Source organism: Aptenodytes patagonicus, chromosome Z, assembly GCF_965638725.1.
Source record: "Aptenodytes patagonicus chromosome Z, bAptPat1.pri.cur, whole genome shotgun sequence".
Lineage (NCBI taxonomy): Eukaryota > Metazoa > Chordata > Aves > Sphenisciformes > Spheniscidae > Aptenodytes > Aptenodytes patagonicus.
This window is the reverse complement of record NC_134982.1, coordinates 39613966-39633590: the sequence shown is the minus strand read 5'-3', so window position 1 is coordinate 39633590 and position 19625 is coordinate 39613966. Positions and strand designations below refer to the sequence as shown.

The 19625-nt window shown below is 39.8% G+C and overlaps 1 protein-coding gene across 3 annotated transcripts in view; it reads left to right on the top strand.

The window, feature by feature from the left end:
- Positions 1-19625, top strand: part of PIP5K1B (phosphatidylinositol-4-phosphate 5-kinase type 1 beta) — a 119842-nt gene that overhangs the window by 77729 nt on the left and 22488 nt on the right. For all 3 annotated transcript variants that reach the window (XM_076362761.1, XM_076362762.1, XM_076362763.1), the window contains 6 exons: positions 4336-4547; positions 6988-7071; positions 7172-7220; positions 7767-7851; positions 15021-15176; positions 15938-16082. In XM_076362761.1, coding sequence (XP_076218876.1) covers positions 4336-4547; positions 6988-7071; positions 7172-7220; positions 7767-7851; positions 15021-15176; positions 15938-16082 — 731 coding nt within the window. The remainder of the gene's footprint in view (positions 1-4335; positions 4548-6987; positions 7072-7171; positions 7221-7766; positions 7852-15020; positions 15177-15937; positions 16083-19625) is intronic.

The following is a 19625-nucleotide window of genomic DNA, read 5'->3' as shown; positions in this document are numbered from 1 at the left end:
CTAAACCAGAACCATCACTAGACATTTGACATTTGCGAACTTGTTTCTAAGAAATGCTTATTTTGCAAGATAGTCCTTTATTTTGTGGGATTTTTATATATCTCCTTATGTTGGAGAGTAAGTATTGATTTGGTGTAAAATCAGTCTTCTTTCTGTTATGTTAGTTCCTATGTTCCTTTTCCAAAATGTTTTTATGAGAGGAAGTGCTAGCTTGCGTGGTCATCCTTTTAGTTTTTGCATTTCATAAGCTTGGGAAATTATATTTTTTTGAGTAGTGTTTTCCGTGGTTCTTTTATGAAAATGACCTGCTGACTTGAGTTGTTTTGCCTGGTTAGCAACGTGAATGCCGATTTCTCTGTCAGACAGTACACAGCTTGGGCTGGCTGCATCTAAAATAAAAATGACATTCCATGGCAGAAATACTTGCTTTGCTCTATTAGTCACTGGCTGAGATAATTGAGTGTAACCATGTCTAGGATGATTTACAGAATGCTTTAACATCTGATTAGCTCAGAGAAAAGAAAATCTGATTCAGGGAGTTATTTTTCCATGTTCTGAAACAATGCATTTTGTGATGCCATTTCACTGGGTTTTTTATGTGGTATGAAAGCGAAGTAGCGCTTAAGGCTAGAAGGGGATGAGCGATGCTAGCCATCTGGAAGTTGTTAGAGCAGCTAAAGCCAGCCTTTCAAGCAGCGCTTGGTGACCAAGTGACATCATGTTGACAGAATCTGTGTAGCTAGTGAAATAACACATATATAAATACAAACGAGATGAACAATTTAATGTCAAGTTCATGAACTGAACATTTACTTGTCATTATAACACTTAATCATGTGGTGTACTAACAAATAAGAGTATTCTTGCTGAAATCTTCCAGTGCCATTTTGCTAGCAAGGTGCATTTCAGAGTGGTTACATGAGTAAAGATTGCATTTCTCTCACTTTAACTACACAAGGGTTGTATTTCTGGGGGTTAATGACAATTTCTGGTGATCTCACATGGATGACATCAAGTGTTTTACAGGACTTTCTCATTTTGCTATGACTATAGCCCTTTTAATACTGTGATTTGTTTTGAGTGTTTTTTCATTAGATTAGGATCTCATTTTGGTACCTTTGTAGAAAAAACTTGCTGCTGCTTCTCAAAAGCAGTTCCATCTAAAATCATCAAAGGTACTTGCAAGCACCCCTCAACCCAGGAAACGGCTTATGCCTTTTTGTGTTCTCATAGGATTCTGCATGTTCAGAAATAGCTCGATGTGCTGCATTCTGTAACTTTTCCTTGGCAAACCAGATTAATTTGTACAACTGTCTGTGCAAAATGTTAATTTAAAAATAATAATGAATTGATATTTTAAATATTAATGATGATACATATGTGAGAACCCTGCAGATATATTCAGCTGGAAATCCCACTGACTGAAGTAAAACTTCTTCCTTAATACAGACCGAAGAGTTTGACACGAAGTGTGTTTTTGTTGAATGCTGATGTTTGAGATTCTTCCTTGTTATTCTCATTAATTATTTCTTAGAATTTCTCAGAATTTTCTTAGAAACAAACAGGGAAATAAAACATGCTTAGATCTGGTCAAAAGATGTGTGTTTGCATTAGGAGTGGCTGGTTTGGTTATCGGATTTCTAAGGGGAGGTAATCAGAACTGTATATCAAACCAGTAGGCAGACAGAGGGGCAGATCATATTACGGTATCCTGAAGACACTTTGTAGACTGGACAATCCTGCCTCTGAGTAGGACCATGAATAGGGTGCCCGGGGGACAAGGGCTAGAGTTCATACGCTACCTGCTGTTTGTAAAAATGTGTACTGCAGTTAATCCATTGGATGTGCAGGTGTTTCAATTTCATAATGAACTGGAATAACAAAATAGCTACTTGTTTTTATGATGTTTTTCAGTAATCCTAGAACAAAGTCATAAATAGTCAAAGAGATTTTTAGTCCATTGTATAGTACAGGTAGTATGGGTTTAAGTGACAGTGGTGAATTGATGCAGTCAGAAAGATTAATTTTATCACTTAAGAGGTCCCTGTGGAAGAAGCAGCAGCACATTGTACCACAGCCTTCCATGAGGCTACATCCAATCCTGGGCGTAGGTTATGTAATTAGTGCAGTTAAATCATAATGTGTCTAATGTAATCTAATTCAAAAGGTGGTAAAGAATAGGTTGAAGGCAGAGCTGTCAGCAGTTATGTTTATAACTGTAAAATAAAAGTGGCAATCTTTTTTCCAAGCCTGACTAGCTGCTGTAATCTGCATAAACAGTGCTGCTGACTGTACTACTAAGGTAAGTATTTTTATAGAGGATTAATTGTATTATTTTTTTTTTCAGCCTACCCAGAATCTACTTGCAGTATTTGGCACCAAACATCCACTGATTACATATTTTTAATGAATACGTTATATCGTAATTTCTTTTTGAGAAGGTCTGAGTGAAAGGTAGCAATAAGCAAGCAGTAAAGAAAATCCTAGAACTTATTTGGCACCAACTGTCTGTGCCTTTGTACCTGTTAGCTGTGCTATTTTTGCAATTCTTGATCGTAAAACAGGAAGTTATTAGCCACCAACATTCCCACACAATGCACAATAAAATTTCATTATCTTGTTTCAAGATGTATGGTAATTTAGAATATGCTTTTTTGTTGTGTCCTGAAACCCTGTGTGAGTTCTGTCATCAGAGGATGCTGTGGAGTACTGAGGGCCATACGTTAGCAGCCTTTTTCTTGTTCCATTTGAACTAACCCACCTCGGTGCAGGATTACTCTGAGCAAGATCAAACCTACCATGTCTTCTAAACTCCTCCTTTGTATCTGGAAATCTGAATGAGGCTATGCCTTTCTACACTTAGATTACAGTGTGTTATGCTTTGTTTCTTCACTTTAAATGCTTACAATGGTGCTAAAATTAAGACGCCATGTTTCTCATGGAGTATGAATGCCAGAGATTGAAAAGAATTCAGCTGTATTGTATATTTGGCTGCTTCTTAATATAATGAGTACATAAGAAACACAGATGGAGTGGAACAGAGCTTTCCTACCTCTTTGCCTATATACTTGGACATTGGAGTTAAAATTATCGCTGGGGATGTATTAATTTCCTCCTCCTACAATTTTGCAGACCTCTAGACCTTTCCTGTTGATGGCCAACAAATCTCATTTTAGATTTGCAAAATGTGTCTTAGAGTTCACAAGCTGTCTCAGTGTTTTGTGTAAAAATATTTGTACTTTGATAGTCTTCATCAAAAAGACATACCTGAAGTTACTGCTCTTTGTCATCTCTGCAAAATCACATGTTGTTCTTGTTCACATAAAAAGATGTACTATTGCCTCTTGCTTCCATGCCAAAAATTACACCATTATCCTGGGGCATTGTGTGCCAAAATGTGTCATGAATCATTGCTGAGCTGCATGAGGTAAAGGAGAGGTGCATATCCTTCCTGGTTGCTACCGGTTTTTCTCTCTCCACTTAGCACTGCTGTTATATAAGATATTTAACAGAGTTGCTGTCTGCTAACAGTTTGGTTATATTACTAGATGTGTTAGCATATTGACTTGAACTGTATTTCCTTTTAACGGCAGTATGCCAGACTTGATAATGATGTTACTGACTAGAAACTTATGACAGTACACGTGCAGGAAAGAAGAAAGGGAACTCGCCTACCGACAGAGGCAAAAATGGTTGGTAGAGCTAGAAGAGAAGGCTGGTTGGTTAAGTCATGCTTCAGAAATAAAACTGCCTTTGCAGTTTAGATAGGCCCTATTTAACCTAATAAAGAGAGATGCATGATTTTTGTACCCAAATTCCATCAGCTTTTAATGAGAGGGTGGTAGCAAATGCTTTTTTTGACATTTGAAAGTTCTCCAAGAATGCTTTCTCGGTTATAAATAGGAGGTGGAGGGGAGGTAGAGTGTAGTCTAGGCAAAAATGCTCAGTAAAGTCTGGAATATGCATTAGAGGTGACTTTAAAAATGTCTGTAGTTCATAAGTATATGGTGGAACTATTAACTGATTATTTGCTATAAATAAAAAAGATGCTGACTGGACATACCTTCCTTGGCTATAAAATAATGTTGGGTTACATTTCAGCTATGCATCTTTCTTTCCACTTGTAACAAGAGCATTGAGATAATTAGATAACTAGCACTTTGACTTACGTGGGGTAGTAAAAGACTTTTGTTTCATTGCAATTTCACACATTTTCTTAATAAGAGAAATGTGTTTTGAAGGCCTGTTTTTACTTAGGTTTTCAAAATGCTGCTGTGTAATTCACATTGTATGTAGTCTTCTTTTGTTTCAGTATAGCCATTTCTTTGTTGATAGGTTCTAGAAAGTTTTAAGATCATGGATTACAGTCTGCTACTGGGAATCCACATACTGAACAGTAACATGAAGGAAAAAGACGGAGAGAGTTCCCAGAGCGCATCAGATGCAAAACGTCCCGGAGGGCAGAAAGTTCTCTATTCCACCGCCATGGAGTCTATACAGGGCCCTGGGAAGTCGGGGGACTCCGTCACGACAGAGACAACAAACACGTATGTGCCATAACCTACTCTTAAGGTTACTATTAAAAGTTGCACGTTCTGTTTCTTCAGTCTGTGCCACTTGGTATTAAGAGGCAAAACATTGAAGAGTACACTGCATTTCAGGAATTGAAAGATTAAGCCGCCTTCTTTTTTCTTCCCAAAAGCTGGACCATCAGAATTTGCTGCAGAGCAGGAAATTAAAACATTGATTAGTAGATTGATTATCTTTAAATACATGATAGCAAATTCAGTTAGTTCAGAGTGACTTATGTATGCACAAGAGATGTTATGAGACAGCTATTACAAGAGTCCCAGGCATAATCTAATTTTAACTGGAAGCAGCCTGATGAGCCATAAGGAAAAACTATTTATTAACATTTAAATGGATATTCCTACAGTGGTTATTTTCATTTCAAAGTAATATACTGAACACGTAGAACTGTATCATCAACCACTGAAGTGCAGTCATATCTATGTATGATATTTCCTGAGATTAAGAACTGCTGCTTTCTAGCAAAAACTGCAGTAGAAATTTAAGTATATAGACGATAGTTATTCTGTTGTTTCCTTTGAAATACATTCAGTGCTAGTGAGAGCATTATGTTCACCATTCTCATTCTGTATAATCAGTCCTTCCTTGTAATGAGTGTTTAATTTCAAATTAAGGATTTACTCTTCTGGTTCTCAAGGGAGCTATCTAGGTAAATACAACTAATGATATAGAAACATGTGCTTAAACCTACAGCAAACAAGTGGGAGAATTAGGATATTTAGCATTTATAGAGAGTTTCCAGATGTTCAGAGGTCTAGAATATAAATTAAACAGAGCTGAATTTCACTCAGTTTTTACAGCATTACTCACATTCACACAGAAGATGGTGAATGCTCTTGTATGGTGACAGAGGTGCAGTTGCAGTGGCAGTTTTGGGGGGTGCTGGGGTTTGGTTTTGGTTTGTTTTTTTAACTAAAAGCCAAAGCTGATTATATAGGTCATCCAAGAAAGTCCCTGTGGTTATTATGTATGGAAACCCACCCTGGGCTCCCACATCACTTGAGCTAATGTAGTGCTGCCCAGATCCTGACCGGTGTAGTACCACTGCTGAAAGCCTGCTGCAGCAGTTGAGTGCTTCCTTGGCCCCTTGCACTATCTCCTCTCTCGTATTGACATAACTGGTAGTGTGGCAAACCTCAATGAGGTGGATGAAAATAAGCCTAGGTCTTACAAAAAAGACCCCTAGGTCAGTCTTCTGCTGTGGTTCATTGTAAGGCCATACAAGCATGAGGATGAGAATGGACACCCAGCAGCAGTAACTGCTGCTTGTACTGGATTGAATTTACAGTCATAGCTTCCAGGAAAAGCTGACAGAATATAGTTTTGTAAACCATTTAATGCTTCTGAATGTCTGACCAGTTAATTGAGGTGGAGTTTACGGTAACGGGGTTTTACAGTAATTTAAACTCCACTTGTTCTAACATGGTTTCCTTTGTGCCTAGAATAATAATAAAACTTCCCCTCCCGCCCCCCTCCCCCCCCCCAAAAAAAAAAAAAAAAGATTGAGTAGATGGTAGCCCTGTTTTGTTGGGGGAAGGGACTACTGTGCTTTAGTGGCAGAATGGGGAATATACTCTCAACTATGTCTTTGGTAGCTGTTTTCAGGTGTGTATTATTTGTTTCTCAAACTGTTAAAAAAGATTTGGAGGTATTGCATGTATTGCATCTTCAGTCTCTTTTTCTTCTCGTTTTGTAGTGGGTCCATCAATGCCACAGAAGCTGACAAACTGAAAATTGGATTTCAGTTTCTGGTTCTAAAAACAATGGACCCTTTTCTCTAGGTGGTGGAGTAGGAAGAGAGGGTCTTAGGATGAGCACCTTGTTCTTTAAGGTCATAGCTGAGTAAATACTCTGAATCAAGTGGAGATCCAGGCAGTCAGGCTTCTCAGCTTGATACTGTTACTTTTTCTGTCAGTAATCTGTCTGTAAAGAAATTTTGGAAAAGAACATACTTAATTTTTAATGAAAACTATACCAAACAACCTTTTCATACTTGGAGTAATGTGCAGGCTCTCTACAGTTTTGTTACATGTAATCAATAAAGTGACAAAATTCTCCTTCAGCTAGGCAAAATTATTCTCCTTAGTAATAAACTGATGTATACTTTTTTCCATTTTTCAGATAATCTAAATATTTCCAATTCTATCTAAAAGTTATCCTAAAATACTCTTTGTTTATAATGGATATTTACCACTGGATCCCAGATACTTTAGGTTTGCTATATAAAATCAGTTGTATGCTAAGTGACTCACATTTGACTGCCTTTTGCACGGTGGCATCTAGCTTTAATGTTGTGCCTGTTTCTTTGGGTTTGCAAGTGGGTACAGTTCACCTGCTAACTGATGATCAGAGATGTCTTAAAAGATAATCTAACTACATTTTTGTTGTTTCTCTCAGAATGGGAGGTATTCCAGCTAAAAGCCATAAAGGAGAAAAGCTGCTTCTATTTATGGGTATTATTGATATTCTTCAGTCTTACAGGTAAGTTGAATTTCAAGTTTTTATTGAATAAGCTATTCTGAAATTACTTACAAATGTGGAAATTTTATAAAGCAGTTCTGATTTTTTTTTATATGCTTAGGTTAATGAAGAAGCTGGAACATTCTTGGAAAGCTCTTGTTTATGATGGGGTAAGTAACTTTTATTTTTTTAACTGCTGATGTTTTAGCTAATGGAACTTTGACTTATGTTGACCAGAAAGGAGCTAGCTCCGGTATATTTGTAATCTACCCATCACCACGTGATGTAGTGTCTACCATCATCACAGGTTTGGGCTGTTGCTGAAATCTTTTAGGTCCATTTTCCAATACATGCTCTGATTTTATTTGTTGACCTTTCAAAAAGCAAAGAAAATGATCAGCTTGTCCTTTTAACTTTCACAAGACAATGGCCACTTAGCGGGACATTGATGAATCTGTAACTCAAAAATGTACATAATGTGAAAAAAACCATTTCAAATGCTAGGAAGATTTTGCAGAATATGGCTGTATAATTCATAATTCATAATTTCATTAATGAAATAGAAAAGTTCTTGAAGAATTAACCTTTATAAAGGAAAAACCTGTTAGGATTCATTTGTTTTGAGTATGCCTGAAATGTATGACGTAGTTTACCTAAGGTGTCCAGCTTGTTTCTTGTCAATTTACTTGTGACTGAGACCTTTTTCAATCTTGTAGGACACTGTTTCAGTTCACCGACCAAGTTTTTATGCAGACAGATTTTTAAAGTTTATGAGTACAAGAGTTTTCAAGAAAGTTCAAGGTAAGAAAGTTGTGACTTGTAAAAGTCATAATATCAAAAATATCTTTTAGATATTTTTATAATCATTACTTTATAACACTCCTGTCTTGGCAATAAAAGAATCCTTTCTTCAACATCATGTAGCACTTACATTGCCAGAAGTTGAGTTTCTTCACTGGAGCTAATGGGATTGTACTCTAATAGTAAAATTACAGAGAATTATTTGCTATGTATTTTTTGTCACATCAGGGGCATCTGAAGGTAAAACAGGTTCCCTTATATTAGCATTGATATAAAGATAAATTTCATGATCTAATGATGTGTCCAGTCCTGCATCTGTTACTCATAGGAATACCCCCATTGATTTTAATTTATTTAACTTGCAAAAGTAAAGATTGTATACATACCACATGCAGCATGTTTGAAAAGATAGGCATTCTTCCCTTTGATATGGATTTCTTCTGTGCTTTATCAAGGAAAAAAATCAGAAGTTGGATATTAATAAAGTCTTTTGTCTTTGTCACTATCACCTGTTTCTAGTTTTCCCTTCCATTTCTCCTTCCTTAATCTTTTACTTCATTCTCAAGGGCACGATACATACCACTATTAGCTACTTGCAGGGTGTGGTGGGTTGACCCTGGCTAGACGCCAGGTGCCCACCAAGCTGCTCAATCACTCCCTGTCCTCAACTGAACAGGGGGAGAAATATGTAACAAAAGGCTCGTGGGTCGAGATAAGGACAGGGAGATCACTCACCAAGTACCAATCACAGGCAAAACAGACTCGACTTGGGGAAATTAGTTTAATTTATTACCAATCAAATCAGAATAGGGTAATGAGAAATAAAATCAAATCTTAAAACACCTTCCCCCACCCCTCCTTTCTTCCCAGGCTCAACTTCACTCCCAAATTCTCTACCTCCTCCCCCCTGAGCGGCACAGGGGGATGGGGAATGGGGGTTGCGATCAGTTCATCACACATTGTCTCTGCCGCTCCTTCCTCCTCACACTCTTCCCCTGCTCCAGCGTAGGGTCCTTCCCATGGGAGACAGTCCTCCATGAACTTCTCCAACATGAGTCCTTCCCATGTGCTGCAGTACTTCACAAACTGCTCCAGCGTGTGTCCTTTCCACGGGGTGCAGTCCTTCAGGAACAGACTGCTCCGGCCTGGGTCCCCTGCAGGGTCACAAGTCCTGCCAGCAAACCTGCTCCAGCGTGGGCTGCTCTCTCCACGGGGTCCCAGGTGCTGCCAGGAGCCTGCTCCAGTGCGGGCTTCCCACGGGGTCACAGCCTCCTTTGGGCATCCAGCTGCTCTGGTGTGGGGTTCTCCATAAGCTGCAGGTGGATATCTGCTCCACTGTGGACCTCCATGGGCTGCAGGGGGACAGCCTGCCTCACCATGGTCTTCACCATGGGCTGCAGGGGAATCTCTGCTCCAGCACCTGGAGCACCTTCTCCCCCTCCTGCTTCACTGACCGTGATGTCTGCAGAGTTGTTTCTCTCACATACTCTCACTCCTTTCTTCCAGCTACTGTTGTGCAGCAGTTTTTCCCCCTTCTTAAATACGTTATCACAGAGGTGCTACCACCATTGCTGATGGGCTCAGCCTTAGCCAGAGGCGGGTCCGTCTTGGAGCCGGCTGGCACTGGCTCTATTGGACATACTGGAAGCTTCTAGCAGGTTCTCACAGAAGCCACCCCTGTAGTCCCCCTGCTACCAAAACCTTGCCATGCAAACCCAATACACAGGGGAAGGAAAAAAAGCTAAGGGAAACCCACCATCACTATAGAGGGACATGGCTACCAAGAGTTGTCCAAAGGCTTAAGTGTAAGCCTTGCAGCAATAATTTAACTATTGATCATCACTTCTCTCAAATAAAATGAATTGATTTCTGTAACTTAAAGTAGACCCTGAAACTGTAGATCATCTTAAGGCATTGGGGATGGAGGGTAAATTGATCCTATGTAGGTGAGTTCTTCCTCTATGTTGTGGTTTAACGCCGGTGGGCAGCTGACCCCTGCACAGATGATCACTCACTCCCCCCCTGGTGGGATGGGGGAGAGAACTGGAAGGGTAAAAGTGAGAAAACTCATGGCTTGAGATAAAGACAGTTTAATAGGGAGAGCAAAAGTTGCATGTGCAAGCAAAGCAAATTAAGGAATTCATCCACTACCCATCAGCAGACAGTTGTTCAGCCATCTCCAGGGAAGCAGGGATTCATCATGCATAATGGTTACGTGGGAAGACAAATGCCATAACCATGAATGTTTCCCCCTTGCTCCCATCTTTTATTGCTCAGCATGATGTCATATGGTCTGGGATATCCCTCTGGTCAGTTGGGGTCAGCTGTCCCAGCTGTGTCCCCTCGCAACTTCTTGTGCACCCCCAGCCTCCTCGCTGGCAGGGCAGTGTGAGAAGGCCTTGATGCTGTATAAGCACTGCTCAGCAATAACTAAAACCTTGGTGTGCTATCAACACTGTTTTCATCACAAATCCAAGACATAGCACCATAGAGCTACTACAAAGAAAATTAACTCTGTCCCAGCCAAAATCAGTGCTCTCTAGCTTCCAGGGAGTCCAAACACTGCAGTAACTACCATGTAGGCATATGAAGTTAGATTTCAGCAAAAATACTGGAGAAATAGCTATCACATTTTGTTTCTTGATTCCAAACTGAAAAGAACAAATTAATGCTGCCTTAGTCCCATAGAGTGAGCAATATAGATATTTTATCATCATCTGGGTATAGCTATGAAGCAAAACAACAGAATTTGCCAGTATTAAGGAAGAGATTTATTTTCAGACTTGCTGCATTTAGCCTGACTTTGAAAATTAACAGGGGAAAATCAGCTATCATTCAAGAATACACATCTTGAACATAAGTTCATATGTTCATATGTACCTTGAATTATAGTTCCTGCAGGTGTGATATTCTTATTGCACAATCAAAAAAAAAAAGTTTAGAAACTCATCTTCTTACAGGCTTCTTCTATCAAAAGTTCAGATCAGGTTTTATTTTCACTAAAATTTCTACCACTGGAAGTCAATATTTTTCAGACTGTACTGGCCTTTGTTACTCTGCATTTTGTCTAAAGACAATATCACTTTTCTGGAGACCAGTACCCAACTGTTTTTGGAAAGAATCAAATTATTTGGAGTGAGCTTGTGAAACTCTGACCCTGTCCATGAAAATCAATGTTAGAGACATGGCAGATTAGAACAACATACGTGATTAGGTCTAAAAGAGCAAGAAAGAAGAGGGAAAACTGGTAACTAAGAGCATAAAGAAATTAGAAGTGTAGGTGATAAGTACTTTGTGAAATTACTAAATAAGAAGAAAAAGAATAGGATAGATGGATGAAAGGAGAAAGCTGAGAGGAGCTGAACTAAAAAAAATAAGGAGATATTTAAAGTGAAGGAGTCTTTAGAAGAAAAAGAATTCGAATTAATGCTAATTAGTGATTCCCTATATTCATGATATGTTGTGACAGCTATTCAGGAAAATAAGACTTGGAGAGTCTTATAAATATTAATGAATTGATGGATAATTCCTCTATGAGTTGGTCATGCTACTAAAAGGAAATTCAGTCTGAAGCATCCCAAGTGCAGAGGAGGATGGTGATGACTGCTGAGATGCATTTGGTGTGTGTGCAGTGAGGAGGGCTGTATGGAAGACCTGATAGATATACCAGGAAGGCAAAGAATCCCACAGCATTCTCCTCGAGAAGCTGGCGGCTCACAGCTTAGACAGGTGTACTCTGCGCTGGGTCAAAAACTGGCTGGACGACCAGGCCCAGAGAGTTGTGGTGAATGGAGTTACATCCAGTTGGCGGCCGGTCACGAGCGGTGTTCCCCAGGGCTCAGTACTGGGGCCGGTCTTGTTTAATATCTTTATTGATGATCTAGATGAGGGGATTGAGTGCACCCTCAGTAAGTTTGCAGACGACACCAAGTTGGGTGGGAGTGTTGATCTGCTCGAGGGCAGGAAGGCTCTGCAGAGGGACCTGGACAGGCTGGATCGATGGGCTTGAGGCCAATTGTATGAGGTTCAACAAGGCCAAGTGCCGGGTCCTGCACTTCGGCCACAACAACCCCATGCAGCACTACAGGCTTGGGGAAGAGTGGCTGGAAAGCTGCCTGGAGGAAAAGGACCCGGGGGTGTTGGTCGACAGGCGGCTGAACATGAGCCGGCAGTGTGCCCAGGTGGCCAAGAAGGCCAATGGCATCCTGGCCTGTATCAGAAACAGTGTGGCCAGCAGGAGCAGGGAAGTGATCGTGCCCCTGTACTCGGCACTGGTGAGGCCGCACCTCAAATACTGTGTTCAGTTTTGGGCCCCTCACTACAAGAAGGACATCGAGGTGCTGGAGCGTGTCCAGAGAAGGGCAACGAGGCTGGTGAGGGGTCTGGAGAACAAGTGTTATGAGGAGTGGCTGAGGGAACTGGGACTGTTTAGCCTGGAGAAAAGGAGGCTGAGGGGAGACCTCATCGCTCTCTACAACTACCTGAAAGGAGGTTGTAGCGAGGTGGCTGTCGGTCTCTTCTCCCAAGTAACTAGCGATAGGACGAGAGGAAATGGCCTCAAGTTGCGCCAGGGGAGGTTTAGATTGGACGTGAGGAAAAATTTCTTTACTGAAAGAGTGGTGAAACATTGGAACAGGCTGCCCAGGGAAGTGGTGGAGTCCCCATCCCTGGAGGTATTTAAAAGACGAGTAGATGAGGCACTTGGGGACATGGTTTAGTGGACATGGTGGTGTTGGGTCAACGGTTGGACTCGATGATCTTAGAGGTCTTTTCCAACCTCAATGATTCTATGATTCTAACTATGTAGTTTATAGAGGAACATATACTCTAAAATGGATCCTAGTTAGCAGTTTGATAACCCTACTCATGGAATTGTATTTGGTTTGGAGTTGAATGTCAAAATGTGGAATGGACACTTGGCTGAAATACTATAGAAGGAGTATTGAGCATATGGCATTGTATCAAACTGATAAAAGGTGTTTTGTAAATACCTTTTTGACCAGCGTTATGCTAGTGTCTTAACACTGTCATTAGTTATCTGGAGTGAGAAACGAGTCTATGTGGATAGAGATAGAACAAAATACAAATGAAGGACAGAACTGAATGAGATTTAAGTGAAAGAAGAATGACTACAAATACTAGCACAAATTAACAACTTATGGTGTTATGTGGGAATGGGAGTCTCACTAACGGACATTCCTGAGTTTGATTTTAATGAGCAAACACTGTACCACCTGGCATAACAAGGCACTTAAGCAGAAAACAACGGAGAAAGGAATGTGCAGCTGGAAGGAGAAAAACAAGATAAAGACCATGAAGGCATTTCACATGATCAGAAAGAACGGGCCAATCTGCTAGAGCATAGATGCGCGTGAACACAAGGCTGTAACCTATCTGCAAGCTGCAGGTAGCGCGTGTCCATAGTAGTTAACTATATAAGCCCTGTTATAAGTGTAAATAAAGGAGAATGACCATACTCATATTGAGATCTGTCATTACTCCGGAATCGCAACTCCCGCTCTGTCGTCGACACTGAACAAAGGGAAACTCCGACAGTGTTAAATGTTAAATCCTTCAGGAAAGGATGATTAATATCAAAATAAAAGAATCTGATGTAATATGACAAAATATGAAGCGAAATTCAGCTGCAAGGAGGAAGGAGCCTCCTGAGATTCAGATCTCTTAAACCCTGGAATAATTTTGCCAGAGAACTGGTGAGAGCTCTGTTGTCTGAGACAATACTTAAAGGAACTCATCTGTACTGATAGAGAGTAAGGAGTAGACAACTTGATACTTCTGTTTGTTGGACAAAATAAATGTCTCATGCAGCCGTATATGTTTCCTGAACATCTGAGTCTTTTTTTTAAATTCTGACTGCTAGATTTATGTCAGCACAAGACACAACCCGTTCTGTATTTGAAAACTACAGTGTACAATTAAGGACATCATGCCTAATTTTCTCTCTGATCGTAATTTGTCTGTCTCATTTTTCCAGGCTATTAACCTGTCTTAATATCCCACTCTTATTGATCTGTTCTGCATACAAGGCTATTAATCTACTTTTATATGGATTAATGGTTCAAATGCATTATCATTCTTTCGTAAAATAAAGAATTGGGAGTATTCCTGCCTTCAGGAACATCGTTTCTAAACTTTGAGTTAGACATTTCAGTTTAAACTCCTGAGCCCTGAACTGAATGTGTGCTTTTTCCCCTAGTGCACAGAACAAGAGTCCATAAATAACAAAACATAATAAGCAGATTTAGCCTTGGGCAGAGACTAGCTCAGCAGCTATCTACTCTCTGTTATTTTTTAACAATATCCTGGAGCTATGCATCTGATTCTCTTCTTCAGTCTTTCACCAAGTGGCTTTGATGCTTTTAATTTGAATTTTATAGTAGAGCACAGTATGAACTATTACAGTGCATTTGAAGTAACCTTGCAGCCAGTGCATGGAGTTCAGCAGCTGGCAATTGAAAACCACTAAATGAACTGGCTGGCATCCTTATGGAGAAGAACTACAAATGGGGGTCATGGTTCAGTAGTAGTGGCAATGGTCAGACTGTAGAGTTTCACCCAAAATGCCATTGTAAGTAGGGAGGCCCTGGTAAGAATTATAAAGGGGATGCTCATACCTGAGTGTACAAGCCATCAACATTTTGGAAGTGTTTAGTTTACCCAAAGAAGATGTTTGACACATGTCACTGAAGTGAAAATTCTGCAGTAGCACATACATCATTATATAGCAGTAGTTCACAGCTCAAGGAAATGATCAAAACTTCTCAGAATACTCCAAATGTCTTTTCAATTTTCCTGTCTTCTGTTTTTTTTTCTGTATCATTCTGTCTCTGATTACATGGGTTGATACTCCATAGGAGATTTGTAACTTAGTGATGTCAAATTTGGCTAACTGACTTGATTTTTTTTGCCCTATGAGCAGTAAAAAAACCCAGAAAAAGACAAAAGTACTTCACTCATAGATGAAATAACAATGCCTTTGGCTCTAGTTTTAATATAATATTTGGTAAGTGGGTTTGTATCTGGATGTGTTCTTTGTCTGTATTCAGAAACTCTAGCTTTACAGATGGCTTGCTTTTCTTTATGCTGTGGAAGATGTGCAGGGAGATAAGATGACAGAATTCAACACCTATGTTCATTTGGTAATGCAGCTTTAAAGTCTTCACCTTCAAAGAAACGGTGCAATTCCATCACAGCCCTAAAGGCAACATCACAAGAAATAGTGTGTGTGGTTAGCCAGGAATGGAAGGATGAAAAGCGTGGCATTCTTGCTGAAGGGCAAAGCTACGCCAGCCTTGATGAAGAAGGTAACGTCTTTCAAATCAACAGCCTAAACAATGTTTTTAAAGGAATTTAGTATAAGCTGTAGAAGCCCTATAACTAGAAAGCTTCCAATCTGGCTGATCCTTCAAAACTTCAGAGTCAGGTTATTCTCATGGAGAGAGTTGTTAGTCATATTTGGCAGAATGGGCCTTCGGGAGCAAGAGGAAGTCAGAATCAAGGTTATAGTATGATGTCAATCTTTTGGATTTCAGGGAATCCTAAAAAAAATTATCTAGCCCAGGTAGCGGATTAAGGCCAGAGCCAGTGCTATTCTTTTCACTGACTTTTAAATAAACATGTCACATGAAGTGTTCTGAAGCTCAGTTCATTGTTCCCAGAGTCTTTTTGAAAAGATACAGACTTTGCCCCTTTCAGAGCTCATCTGCAGCCAGGCTCAAAGGAGAACGAGCCGCCTAATCCCATTTGAAAACTGGGCCCTGGTAGTGTGAGACCAGTCCCAGAACTTAGAAGAATTCATCAAATATTCATACCACTGTTTAATGTTTGACCTTGGGGTTGCTCTGTATTCTGCTGAATGTACTGGCTATCAGCTGAAATTCGCCCTGTAACGCAAAAGAGCATGGGTATGGGCACATGAATATTACAATCTCATCAATTCAAACATACTAAGAAGCTTCAAGAAGCTGCTGAGAGCACTATGTGACTCCATACACTTGCATGAAGATTCTTGCATTTGATTTGAAATGAAATTTGTTAATGTTGTTCTTTATTTTTGCGTATGTAGTACTAGGTTCACGCCACCGGCCGGATCTAGTGCCGAGCACTCCATCTCTGTTTGAAGCGGCTTCCTTGGCAACCACAATTTCTTCTTCTTCCTTGAATGTAGATGAGCATTATCAACGTGATCAACCTATGCTCTATTCTAGCAGGTAAAGGCTGTATTTGTGGTAGAGGATTCCCCACTGTTCTGCTAAAAGTCTGACAGCGTGTGCAATGGAAGAGGGCTCTGTGAAAGAAAAAGCAGAAGGGGCAAGTGTCTCTGTAGCTCAGTCTTGAGCCTCTCCAGTGAAGGAGGGGGGCTGTAAGCCCATAGGATTTGTTACGTATTTGTTTGTTATTATGTATTATCATGAATTATGATTGCGGTCACAAATAGAAAGCACAAACACAACAAAAATGTTACAGTATACTTTGAATTTTTTGTCATGCTCCAAAACTAAACTGGGCATTAAAAACTTGCTTAGGTCTTAGTCTGTGCCATAAACTACACTACATTAAGATCAGGGTAGGAAATACTTGTAACTCAGCTGTAGCCTAAAACAGCTGCAGAAAACTGTGATGTGCTAGGAAAAGGGACCTACTTTCAACTTGATCTTTATTCTGGATGTGCAGTGCTGAATGGTCTGCTTTAAGTTGTTCTAAAATGACCATTTTCTGAAGTGAATTTCTACGAAACTTCACCCATGAGTGTGATTAGAGCCTGTCTCATTTTAACCCAGGAAGGATAAAAACAGGAAGCTCTCAAGAAAAGTTGTGCCAATGCTTGTGAGCTAGCTTGAATGTGATTTGAGTTGTGTTTGAATGTACTTTAGCCATGACTGTCCAATACCATGCTTATGCCAGTAAGTCTTGCTGGGAGATCGTCTGTGTGTGTGTACCTGTACCTCGTACACCTGAAGTGTGCTGTGTTGTGCCGTCTTGTCTGCTTGCAGATCTCTTTACCATGTGTTGTACTGCAGAATAGACATTTCTTTATCTATTTTTGTCAAGAAGGATAACAGCTCTGAACTCAGGTATCTTGAATTTTGTTTGGCATAATTTGGAATCCTGGACTACACAGTGTCTGTATAAATTTGATAAGCTTACTCATGTGCCAAGTTGTAGTTCTTTACTTTAAACTCCATGTTGTCCAAAAAGATCAAGTTATTCTAAAAGCAATCTTGAGGCAGTAGGGTTTTACCTCCTATTAAAATTTGACCAATTGCGTTTTCATAAGAAGTAAAATGACTCGCAGAGTTACTTGATCAAAGTGATATTTGCAGCTTCCATTTTCATTAAGTTGAAATAAATCTCACTGATGTGGCATCAGACATAGGTCTGATGTTTTGCTATAAAAATTTGGAATGAGGTATGGTTTGGGGTGTAACAAAGATGAAGTTTTAATTACAGAACCATCACAAGTTGTCCCAAAATGCATCTACACAAGCTTTAGGAAATAAAATTACTAATTAATACACATTAGTAGAAATAGAGCTCCTTCAATTCAACTTCTGTCAGTCTTGTCCAGTTTGTGACAAAGTTAGCTGTAGGACTTCAATATTCTGTGATCTTTTACCAAGTTTTAGCTTTGCTAGAAATAAGGTTATAGAGTACTGTGGGGTTTTATTTGCTTTAAGCATCAAATAAAACTACAGAACTACTTTGTATTAGCATCAGTTAGCAAAGGAGAACTGCAGAGTTGTCAGGGTAAAGAGTTCAGATTTACTGCAAATAAAACATTTCAAGTACTCTTTACTCTCCATAAATTAATTGTAGAGAAAAGCTATGAGTAAGTCCGTGATATTTTCCTGTAAAGATATTCCAAAATAATTCTAAAATAAATAGTTTTTAGCTGATCTACACTTTGATTGTATGTTTAGACTTGTTTACTCTCCAGTTGTGATTCAGTCAATGAAATAACCTAAAATGTAGTACATGTCAGTTATGTGATTACCCTGCACATCCTTATCTTACAAAATCAGATTGGAACTGTAGTGTCTGCAGTCCAGGTTTGCATACTTTCAATTCATCAGTACAGCAGGGCACGTTCTCTAACACAGCAGACCTTGCACCAGCATTCATAGATGTGTGGCTCTCTCCATGTCTTGTGTCGAAACAAAAGACCTTGCCCTGTAGCCAGGAGATCTGCCACAGGGGCTGACCAGCTAACATCCTTGCTAATCTAGATGTATCCTCTTCAGCTAGGGCTTGGTGGCCATTTTTTCTCCCGACCAAGTACTGGTTCATGTCACAATCTCAGTGTGTACGATTCACAAGGATTAGCTTCTCTGTAATAGCTAGCAGCTTTCTTTTAGAATTTAAGAAAGCTGCTAAGCTTGCTCAGTATTAAACTAATTTCCACAAGATGATTCTGGGCACTTGCAGTTTTGTATCCACCTCTTCTTTCTGCATCAGTGCAGGGAGGTCCTTCCTTCTTCATGGCACTAAATAATATATCCAGCTGAAGTTTTACTTATTTTTTTATGGTACATTGGAGGAACTTCAGTCCTCCCATAAGAAAAGCTTGCAGGGAAATAAAAACACCAAAAACCCCATGCTACAATGATACATTGAGTTGTAGATGTCTTAGATTTTTCTTGACGGAGTTCTGCTTTTGAGTATTACAAAATGTTGTGATGCAGGACTCGTCACTTTGCCATTTGTCTCTGATAAACAGAAAGTCTGGTGCAGTCTTTGAAACAAAGCCTGAATGAATAATCTGTTTACAAATGTAAGCCTGCTTTCAGTCTTTAAATATGTAATTGACTATGACATTCTCCTTCAAGTTAGTTAATGGAATTACAGTTTGGCATCTTCTTCATCAGGCTTTTTCCTCCTCCTTCAAAGCGTCCTGGCACAAAGTAGAGAGTACGCGAATTTCCTTGTAACCAGTCAGAAATCGCTGGTTTAGGGTAACAAAGGGAGATAATCCTGCATGCATAGTAATAATATGGTATCTGTACAGCTCCTTGACTCGTATTAATGCTAACGAGCAGTATGTGCTCATACCAGTGAGAAGACAGATGCCGTTATTTGCCTCATTAAAAAGAGAGCAGTAATACTTACGGATACCTTGAAGCACATGCTCTATTTTTAACTTTGTTTTTTCAGAATTACCCTCTGTTTCTATCAACCATGAATGTAATCGTTCTCCAAGGAGAGGGAAACGGCATTTTCTGTGAGAAAGGAGCTCAGCACCATCTCTCTTTCAGGGTGCTCAGCACTCACGGTAGGAAGCGAGGAACTGCTGCCAGTGTGGTGAAACAGACAGAGGTGGCTTGCTGAGCCGAGCCAACTCCTGAGGCTGTATCATGTGAGGAGGGTTTCTGTAGGCCTGGCTTGGTATAGATTAGAACTAGCATAACTAATTGGTAGATAATGCAGAGCAGCATTTAGGGACTTGTGATTAAAGCAAAAAAGAGAAACTGAGGAGCAGTCATAAACACACAGCTTATTAGGAGTGTTTTTCCAGACTGCTAGCTGATTATTTTTCTCCTTTATTATTACTGAGTTATTCCTCAGTCCTTGAAGAGTTAGAGGAAACTCGAGGTGTTACCCAGGCAGTGTGAAGAGGAACTGGCAAAAGTAGTGAATGAAGGAATAGTGAGGAGAGGAAAATGGCTGTATTTTTCAGTACAAAAGGAACTTTATCTAAAAAAGGAAAGTAAAAAGGAAAAAATGGACAAACGTGACATAAGTTATTCAGCAAATGT